General features: G+C 44.3%; 1 protein-coding gene across 1 annotated transcript; it reads left to right on the top strand.

Moving 5' to 3' along the window:
• Positions 1-953: 953 nt before the first annotated feature.
• On the top strand, positions 954-9,490 carry c1h7orf25 (chromosome 1 C7orf25 homolog). Its single transcript, XM_059984646.1, has 2 exons — positions 954-1,093; positions 7,981-9,490. The coding sequence occupies exon 2, from the start codon at positions 7,988-7,990 to the stop codon at positions 9,242-9,244; it is 1,257 nt and encodes a 418-aa protein (XP_059840629.1). The 5' UTR covers positions 954-1,093; positions 7,981-7,987; the 3' UTR covers positions 9,245-9,490.
• The last annotated feature ends 1,357 nt before the right edge of the window (positions 9,491-10,847 follow it).

The following is a 10,847-nucleotide window of genomic DNA, read 5'->3' as shown; positions in this document are numbered from 1 at the left end:
ATTCAATATTATAAGAATGCTGCTTTATTTCCTGTTGTGCTAATATGTCATAGACACAAGAGATTCTGCAGATGCTGAAGATCTTGAGCAACATGCACAAAATGATGGAGAAACTCAGCAGGTTGGGCAGCATCTATGAAGGGGGATAAACAGTCAACCTTCCAGGCCAAGATCTTTTCAGGAGGGAAATAAACAGTTAACATTTTGGGCCAAGACACTTAATCAGGACAGCTTATTTTTGCAGAGGCTTCAGCAACTATTTCTTCCCTGGTGAAGACTGATGTAAAATATTTTAGTACCTCAGCATTGACAAGATGAATAATATCAGAATCAGGTTTATTCTCATTTCATTAGTTGTACAATTTGTTGTTTTTGTGGCAGCAATACAGTGCAGAATAATTTCACCTGTCTCTGACTGGGTCACCTCTCCTCTTAAACACTTTTCTTCTTAATGTGTACATGAAATATTTGACTCCCTGTTAAGATCGTAGAACACTACAACACAGTACAGGCCTTTCAGCACTGTACTGTACAGTGTTGATCTTTTAACCCAAGCATCAATCTAATTCTTACCTCCTACATAGCCCTCCACTTTTCAATAATCCGTGTACCTATTTAAGAGTTTCTTAAATGCCCTTAATGTATCTGACTCTACCAACACCCAGGCAGGTCATTCCATATATTCTCTGTGTAAAAAAAAGCCTCTGGCTGTCCACTCGGTCAAGTCACCTCTCATTCTCCTTTGCTCCAAAGGGAAAAGCCCGAGCTCGCTTTAACTCACTCTCTTTCTAATCCAGGTATCATCCTGGTAAATGTCTCTAAAGCTTCTACATCCTCCTTGTAAAAAGACGACCAGAACTGAACACTCGCACTTTTTGCCCTCTGCCTATCACCCCTTCTCCACTCCCCCTAACCCCCAATATGCCCATCTGCCCAAAGCACTGAGCCTCAACATGCCCCCACCACTGCGCATGCTCGCCGCCCTCACCAACATGGCGGCCGCTGACGGATGGGACGTGGCGAAGCGCTGAGCCCGTTTCCGAGGGCGCCGAGGCTGTACCTAGCGCTGTCCGCCCAACTTGGGCGTGCACAGGTAACCCCGAGGGTCGAGCTCCGCACATACAACGGAGAAATAGGGGCAGGGCGCTGGGAACTGGATGTGGTGGCAGAGAAGCAGGAGCCGGGGCCTGGAGTCCGTCCACCGGTGGGGAGGGAGCGAGGATAGGGGTGGCCGGGTATGTGTCTTCAGAGGTAGCTGAGGGATTGGGGAGGGGACCCTGAAGGCTGACTGATGGGGGTGACTGTGGTTTGACAGCTGGGGGACTGAAATGGCCTCCCATTAATGGGCCAGAGGGAGGGATGGGGTCCCGGAGCCAGCGGGGTGTGGGGGCAGAATCGTAGGAATGAGAAGCAGTGGGAGGATGGATGGGGACCTGGAGCAATGCGCCGGGAGGAGGGAGAGCAGGATTCGAGATTCAAGATTGTTTAATGTCATATTCCATTGTTTAATATTAAAAACACAGTGAATGTAAATGCATAAGAGAGCTTATGATTGTAACTCCATAAAGTAACACCAAGTACAGGAGTATGGACATAGTGACTGACAAGAAATGATGAAGTAGTGGTGGGTTAGTGGGTAGAAGTGTTGATCAGCCTTTCTGCTTGGAAAAAAGCCCAACTAGGATTTAGGGGACAGATGGAAACTGAATGTTTTGACTGTGTTTAAAAAGTTACAGGGTATTAAGTAGAGATCAATCAAAGGATCTCAGAAAGAATGTGGAAGTTTTCTGGTGACATAATCTTTGCAGTGACATTAATGACAAAAGGATGTTCAAAGTAAATTTATGTCACCATATACATCCCTGAGATTCATTTTCTTGTTGGCATACTCAATAAATCTGTAGAGTAATAGAATCAATGAACCAAGATGTTCAAACCAGAGTGCAGAAGAGAACAAACTGTGCAAATACAAAAAGAAGAAATAATTAATTAATAAATAAATAAACAAGCAATAGATATCGAGAGCATGAGATGAAGAGTCCTTAAGTTGAGTTCATTGGTTGTGAGAACTTCTTGATGATAGGCAAGTGAAGTTGAGTGAAATTATCCCCTTTGGTTCAAGAACCTGATGGTTGAGGCCTAATCAGCGGAGAGAGCAGAGCACCTCAAGATGGGCAAATCTTTTATAAAAGGAGAGCTTCATGGGCATTCGGACATTCCGAGGCCCAATCAGTGGAGGGAGCAGAGCACTGCGAATTAAATAAAAGTACAGAAGGGGCAAGCAGGGTGGCCATTTTCGGTTGAGAGTAGGAGCCTCTTGGACTCAAGAGGCTTCGACAAGAAGAAACAGGCCAAAGAAATAGGTTAGAAGATCTGGTCTTGGTTGCCCCTTGTACAGTGCAGGTAGGATGGCAGATACGGCAGTGGAATGCTCCTCCTGTAGGATGTTGGAATTCATGGAACCTGATAGTCTCTCTGATGATTACACCTGCAGGAAGTGCAGCCAACTCCAGCTCTTGAAAGACTGCATTAAGGAGCTGTAGATAGATGAACAAAGGATCATCTGGGAGGCAGAGCAATTGATAGATAAGACTTTTGAACAGGTGGTTACACCCAGAGTGCAGAATTCAGGGAGTAGATGGGTGAACACCGAGGTAATGGGAGAAAGACATCAAAGCAGTGTCCCCCTGTGTCCATTCCCCTCAACAACAGGTTTACCCCTTTAGATACTGCTGAGGGGGATGACCTATCTGGGCAATAGCACTGTGGTCAGCTCTGAGCCTCAGAAGGGCAGGGTGATGTCAGGCAGAGCAATAGTTATATGGGGCTGGATAGTTAGAGGGACAGAAAGGAGATTCTGCGGCAGCAAAAGAGACACCAGGATAGTGTTGCCTCCCTGGTGTTGCAGGATATTCTTGAAGGGGAGGGTGAGCAGCCGGAGGTCATGGTACAAGTTGGTACCAATGACGTAGGCAGGAGAGGGGTAGAGTCCTGTGCAGTAAGTTTAGGAAGTTAGGAAGGAGGCTGAAGAGCAGGACCTCCAAGGTGGTAATCTCCGGTTCACTCCCAGTGACACGAGCCAGTGAAGGTCAGAACAGGAAGATAGCATAGATGAATGAGTGACTGAGGAAATGGTGCAGGGACAGGGTTTCAAGTTCTGGGATCAGTGGAACCATTTCTGGGGGGTGACCTGGACAAGTGGGACAGGTTGCACCTGAACTGGAGGAGAACCAATATCCTGGGAGGGAGGTTTGCTAATGCTGTTGCAGAGGGAACTGAAGTGAAGAGGCAGAGGATGGGGCGGTTGGCGCACAAGTACAGACAGCTTGTAGGGAGTTTGTAAGGAAGGATAGTGCAGTGAGGCATTTAGCCAGATGGTCTGTGCTGTGTCTGTTTTAATGCAATGAATATCATAAGCAAGACGAATTAACTTAGATCGTGGATCAGTGTGTGAAACTATGACATTGTGGCCATTACAGAGACTTGGATGTCTCAGGGGAAGGAATGGCTGCTGAGTGTGCCGGGCTTTAGCTGTTTCAAAAAGACCCAGGAGAGAGGCAAAAGAAGTACAGGTTTCCCCCGCATTCTGAAGGTAGAGCATTCCTATGAAACCGTTTGTAAACCGAAATGTTGTAAAGCGAAGAAGCAATTAATTTATCTGGGAAAAATTTTTGAGCGTTCCCAGACCCAAAAAGTAACTTACCAAATCATACCAAATAACACACAAAACCTAAAATAACACTAACATATAGTAAAAGCAAGAATGATATGATAAATATACACCCTATATAAAGTAGAAATATTGTAGATACGGTGTAGTTTCACTTATCAATATTGGGAAGACAGCGAGCCAAAATCGATTTGCAGAAGAAAAAATCGGCACGTACATGCATGTGCATGTACACGCCTACGCACATACACGCATGCGCAACAACTGCCCGCACAAGGCTTCATGGTCATTGTAGTCTTTCTCGGGGTAAACACACGTATAAAGCGGGCGTCTTTTTTTCGTAAAAGCGAAAATCCTCTGGTTAGCGAAAACAGGTACTAATGTAGGTCTTTTGTAACAGCGAGTTGTCGTAAAGCAAATGTTTGAAAAACGGGGGACACCTGTATGGCGTTGCTAATCAGGCATAGTATCACAACTGTAGAAAAGGAGGAATTGTCTACTGAGTCATTATGGGTGGAAGCCAGAAACAGTATGGGGTAATACCTCTCCTGGGTGTTTTTTATTATTGATTTCCCTGCCCCCCCCCCCCCCCCCCCCCCCCGATAGTAGCTGAGACATCAAGGAGCAGATAGTGAGGCAGATTCTGGAACAGTGCAATAATAATAGGGCTGTTGTGATGGGTGATTTTAACTTTCCTAATATTGACTGGCACCTCATTAGAGCAAGAGGTTTAGATGGGTTGGAGTTTGTTAGGTGTGTTTAGGAAGGTTTCCTGATGCAATATGAAGATAAGCCAACTAGAGGAGAGGCCGTACTTGATCTGTTATTGGGAAATGAACCTGGTCGGGTGTCAGATCTCTCAGTGGTAGAACGTTTTGGAGGAGGTGACAGCATCTCCTTTACCAAAGCTCTGGAAGGAGATAGGAGCAGACAATTTGGGAAAACATTTAATAGGGGTAGGGGGAAATATGATGCTTTTAGGCAGGAACTTGGAAACATAAATTGGGAGCAGATGTTCTTAGGGAAGTGCATGGCAGAAACACACACAATGCTGGTGGAACACAGCAGGCCAGGCAGCATCTATAGGGAGAAGCACTGTCGACGTTTCGGGCCGAGACCCTTCGTCAGTCAGTAATGTGCTATAGATTGTCTAAGGGGTTAAGGGGTAATAACTACTCCTGAACCTGGTGATATGTCCTGAGGCTCCTGTACCTCCTTCCTTACCACATTTGGGAAAAGAGAGCATGGTCTGAATGGTGAGTGTCACTCATGATCACTGTTGCTTTCCTAAGGCATTGTTTCATGTAGATGTGCTCAATGGTGGGGAGGGAGTTACCCATGATGAACTGGGCTCTAATCACTACTCTATAAGAGTTTCCATTCAAGAGCACTGGTGTTTCCATTCCAGGCTGTGATACAGCCAGTCAATATACTCTCAACTACTCATCTGTAGAAGTTTTTAGAAGTTTTATGTGTTATGTCGAAGCTCTACAACCTCCTGAGGAAGTAGAACTTCTCTCGTACTTTCTTTGTAATTGCACTTGAACAGGCCCTCCGAAATAATAACACTTAGGAATTTCAATTAGCTGACCTGCTCTCTTGCCGATCCTTTGAAGAGGACTGGCTCATGGACCTCTGGTTCAGACCATAAGATATAAGTGCAGAATTAGGCCATTTGACCCATCAGGTTTGCTCCTCCATTTCATCATGGCTGAGTCATTTTTCTCTCGGCTCCAGTTTCCTACCTTCTCCCCATATCCCTTCATGCTCCGATCAGTCAAAAACTTATCAACCTCTGCTTTAAATGAGCATTAAAACTTGCCTTCCACAACTGCCTGTGGCAAAGAATTCCACAGATTCACCACTCTCTGGCTAAAGAAATTCCTCATCTCCATTCTTATAAATAAGATACGGATGCATGGAGTTGGAGGAAGTGTATTGGCATGGATAGTGGATTGGTTAACCGATAGAAAGCAGAGAATTGGTATAAATGGGTGTTTCTCTGGTTGGCAGTGAGTGGAGTGCCATTTACATTGATGATTTGGAAGAGGGGTCTGGGTGTAGCGTAGCAAAATTTGCTGATGACACTAAACTGAGTGGAAAAGCAAATTGTACAGAGGATGCAGAGGGATATAGTTAGGTTAAATGCATGGGCCAAGGTCTGGCAGATGGAATACGATGTTAGTAAATGCGAGATCATCCACTTTGGAAGGAATAATAGAAGAGCAGATTATTATTTAAATGGTGAAAGATTGCAGCATGTTGTTGTGCAGGGGAACTTGGGAGTACTTGTGCATGAATCACAAAAAGTTGGCTTGCAGGTACAACAGGTTATTAAGAAGGCAAATGGAATATTGGCCTTCATTGCTAGAGGGATTGAATTCAAGAGCAGGGAGGTCATGCTGCAACTATACAGGGTACTGGTGAGGCTGCATCTGGAGTACTGTGTGCAGTTCTGGTCTCCATACTTGAGGAAGAATATACTGGCTTTGGAGGCAGTGCAGAGGAGATTCACCAGGTTGATTCCGGGAATGAAGCGGTTGACCTGTGAGGAGAGATTGAGTTGCCTGGGACTGTATTCTCTGGAATTCAGAAGAATGAGAGGAGATCTTATAGAAACATACAAAATTTTGAAAGGGATAGATAAGATAGAAGCAGGAATGTTGTTTCCACTAGTAGGTGAGACTGGAACTAAGGGACTCAAGATTCAGGGGAAAAGATTTAGGATGGAAATGAGGAGAAACTGTTTTTCCCAGAGAGTGGTGAATCTGTGGAATTCTCTGTTCAGGAAAGCAGTTGAGGCTTCTTCACTAAATATATTTAAGATAAGTTAGATAGATTTTTACATAATAGGGGAATTTAGGGTTATGGGAAAAAGGCAGGTAGATGGAGCTGAGTTTACAGACAGATCAGCCATGATCTTATTGAATGACGGTGCAGGCTCGATGGGCTGGATGGCCAACTCCGGCTCCTATTTCTTATGTTCTAAAAGGACACCCCTCTATTCTGAGGTTGTGTCCTCTGGTCTTAGACTCTCCCACCATAGGAAATATTGTCTTCACATCCACACTATCAAGGCTTTTCACCATTCAATAGGTTTCAGTGAGGGTCACCCCACCTTCTTTTGAGTTCTAGTGAATGTGGGCCCAGAGCCATCAGATGCTCTTCATATGACAATCTTGGAATCATTTTCATGCACCATTTTTGTTTCCTTTTCCTAAAGTCAATAATCAGCTTATTGGTCTTGTTGACATTAATTGAGAGGTTATTGTTATGACACCACGAGGCCAAATTTCCAATCTCCCTCTGATATGCTGTCTCATCACCAATTTAACGTCAATGAAGGACTTCAGAGGTATAATTACCTTAGTAGTGGAGATACGTTTGTTAAGTGATAAACATTGGCCGGCGCCCACATTTTTGAACTGTGGTATGGGATTTTCTGCAGTATTTTTGGTGTTTAACCTCATGATGCACTCCTTAAGTTCTACACTGAAGTGTCAGTCTAATATTTGGAATGATATTGGATTATTTCACTGATGTCACTTGAAATTGGGTGAGTCTAAAGCTAAAGGTCACAGATTAAGGGTGAAAATTGTAATGTATAAGGGGAACATGACAAGATTAAGAGAAGTTTGGATAGGTATATGGATGGGAGGAGTGTAGAGGGCGACTGTCTGGGTGCAGGTCGTTGAGACATGGATGAATAATAGTTTGGCATGGACTAGCTGGACCTGGTTCTGTGCTGTACTGCTGTAGGACTATCGCTGACTGCTGATCTGTAAGGGGTTTAATGTACCCAGTCCTTAATTCATTTGCTAATGTGTTTTTAGCTATTGCCCATCTGAATGCAGTGAGGCTTTTCTCTTCTACAGTAACATTATACTAACATAAGAGGAGTGTTTGATAGCTTTGGGCCCATACTCACTGGAGTTTAGAAGAATGAGGATGGATCTCACTGGAACCTGTTGAATATTGGAGTGGATGTTTTGTATAGTGGGGAAGTGTAGATTCAGAGGGCACAGCCTCTGAATAGGGAGACGTCCCTTTTGAACTGAAATGAATTTCTTAAGCCAGACGGTAGTGAATCTGGAATTTATTGCCACAGATGGCTGTGGAGGCCAAGTCACTGGGTATACTTAAAGTGAAGGATAGGTTCTTGATTATTCGGGGCATCAAAGGTTATGGGGAGAAGGCAGGAACTTGAGTTTGAGAGGAATAATAAATCAGCCAATGGAATGGCAGGGATTTGATAAGCCCAGTAGTCCATTTGTGCTCCTATGGCTGAACTGAAATGTTTTGTTTTCCAGGGATGCAATGTCACTGCAGAAGGTTCTCTTGGAGAGAATCACTGAAGCTCGTGAGCTGCTGGAACGGGCAGAGGCCCTGTCCCGTTCTCGGGCCGGCGGCGTGCAAGGCGGGCCCAAGCTCTGCAGCAAGCTGAAGGCCGAGCTGAAGTTCCTGCGGAAAGTTGAAACAGGCAAAGTTTCAGTGAAGGAGTCACACCTACAGAGCACGAACCTCACCCACTTAAAGGCAGTCATTGAGTCGGCTGAAAGCCTAGAGGATGTTGTTAGCCTTCTGCGCGTATTTAACTACCAGGAGCACTCTGGTGAGAGGCAGTCTGTGATGGTGGACGTCGTCGCAAACGGTGGATTGACATGGGTCAAAGCTATCGGGCGGAAAGCTGAGGCACTGCACAGTATCTGGGTGGGGAGGGGCCAATACGGAGATAAAAGTATTGTTGAGCAAGCAGAAGATTATTTGGAAGCCAGCAGACAACAGCTGGTGCAGTATAGCAATCCACATGTTGTGTTTGCATTTTACAATGGCATTTCTAGCCCTATGGCAGAAAAACTAAAAGAAATGGGGCTGTCTGTACGAGGAGATATCGTTGCTGTGAATTCAGTGATCGATTTTATGGAGGAAGGTGATAAATTGAGTGATTCTGAAGAAGATCTGGAGGAGCCCTTGCAAGTGACAAAAGTAGACCGGTCTACAATTGTTGCCAGTGTTGCTTTTCCTACTGAGGTTAAAGTGGATTCCTGCAACCGTGCCAATTTAGATATAACCACCCTCATCACCTTTGTTTCAGCGGTAAGTCACGGCGGATGTCACTTCATCTTTAAGGAGAAAGTACTGACTGAACAAGCTTCTCAGGAAAGGGAGGAGAGTGTCCTGCCTAAACTACAAGCCTTCATGAAGGACAAAGAACTATTTGCTTGCGAGTCGGCAGTGAGAGATTTCCAGGCAATTTTGGAGACGTTAGGTGGCCCTGGGGAGAAAGCTCGGGCACAGAAGCTGCTGCAGGGAATCACGGTGGTGCCGGACCAGCCTTCTGAGCGGGCCTCCCAACTGGAAACCAGTGCAAAAATTAACAGTCGCTCTATTACAATTTTTGGTACTGGTGATGCCTTAAAGGCAATCACAATGACAGCAAACAGTGGGTTTGTGCGAGCTGCAGACAATCAAGGCGTGAAATTCAGCGTGTTTATCCACCAGCCTAGAGCTTTGACAGAGAGCAAGGAGTCAACAGCAACTCCCTTACATACTCTCCACGGGAATGGACGATGACTTTATCATATAAGACAATCTCTCCCAATCAGATATTTGTAATGTTAAATTCTGTGGGGTTGTTTTAATGGTGGGACTTGATACAAAACATATGTCTCATCCTTGTTTTCCTTTTCATTGATGCCAAATCATGCAGGCTGTATAAGAAGTGCCTCTTGTCAGTTTTGCACCTCTCTACAAAAGTACCCATCAGATTTTTAAAATGCGAACCAAAAACCAGTCAACAATAAATGTGTATTCTCTGTAGGCTGTTTGTGACTTTTCATATAGTCATTAGTATGTTTGTTCCCATTGCAGCACTCAGTTATTATTGAAAAAAAATGTAGATTTTTTTGAGTCCAGTTAATGTGTCTACTATGTTGCTGAAGCCTATAAGCATGTCTGTGGGCAAACGAAAAACAAATAACTATACAAAAGACAAATTTAAAAAATATACACAGAGCTATCTCAAAAGATGCTTGGGTGGTGCTTAACCAGATCAATTTAGTCCTGTAGGAGGGTCTCGGCCCGAAATGTCAACTATACTCTTTTCCATAGGTGCTGGTCATCTTGAGGCTTTAGCTCCTCAAGGCATTAATGAGGAGAAGCTTCAGTCAGAGAAAGCAAAAGAAAAGCTCAAGGTTAAGTTTATTTTCCTTCCCTTCTTTATATCTGCTCAACGTTTCAGGCTGAGATCCTGCCATGGATACAACCAGACCTGCTGAGTTTCTTTAGTATTTGGTGTATGTTACTCTGGATTTCCAGCATCTGCAGAATCTCTTGACTATGACTGTGAGTCTATGACCTATTAACCTACCCGAGACGTCTGTCGACTGGGAGGAAACCAGAAGACGCAGAGAAAACACACACATTCCACAGGGAGGATGTACAGAGACTCCTCACAGGCACTGAGATTGAACTTCAAACTCTGACGCCTCAAGCTGTAATAGCGTGGTACTGACCGCTGTGCTACTGTGGCAACCCACATCATCTTGCTGTGCACCTGTAAGGCAAGGGGAAAGTACTCCTTTCCACCACAAAACTTTGTTTTTTATATTTGTTGGACATGATTGGGGAATGGTCCTGAATGAGTCTTTTGCTGTAGGTCCTTCATTTGGCCCATGATGTGCCAAATTTTTAACCTAACTTCAATCTAACTCTTACCTCGTACAAAGTTCAAACTACGTATACTACATTTATTATTCTGAGATTGGTTTTCTTGCAGGCATTCACAGTAGCTACAAAGAAATACAATAGAGTCAATATAAAATTTCACACAAAGATGGACAAACAACCAATGTGCAAAAGGAGACAGATTGTGCACATACAAAAAGAGAAACTAATAATAACTAATTAATACTGAGAACATGAGTTGTAGAGTCCTTGCAAGTGGGTCTATAGGTTGTGGAATCAGTTCAGTGTTGGGGTGAGTGAAATTATGCATGCTGGTTCAGGAACCTGGTGGCTGACCCTTGTGGTATGGGACGTAATCCTTGTTAGGTTGAGCAAGCTAACGCTTTTTTCTTTAGAGCAGAGGATGAGGTGCCTTGGTAGTGGTATACAAGATGATTAGAGGCATAGGTCAAGTGGACTGCCAGAGACCTTTTCTTCTGGACAGAAATGA

Source organism: Hypanus sabinus, chromosome 1 (assembly GCF_030144855.1).
Source record: "Hypanus sabinus isolate sHypSab1 chromosome 1, sHypSab1.hap1, whole genome shotgun sequence".
In the NCBI taxonomy this organism is placed as follows: domain Eukaryota; kingdom Metazoa; phylum Chordata; class Chondrichthyes; order Myliobatiformes; family Dasyatidae; genus Hypanus; species Hypanus sabinus.
This window is presented reverse-complemented; position numbering and strand designations above follow the sequence as displayed.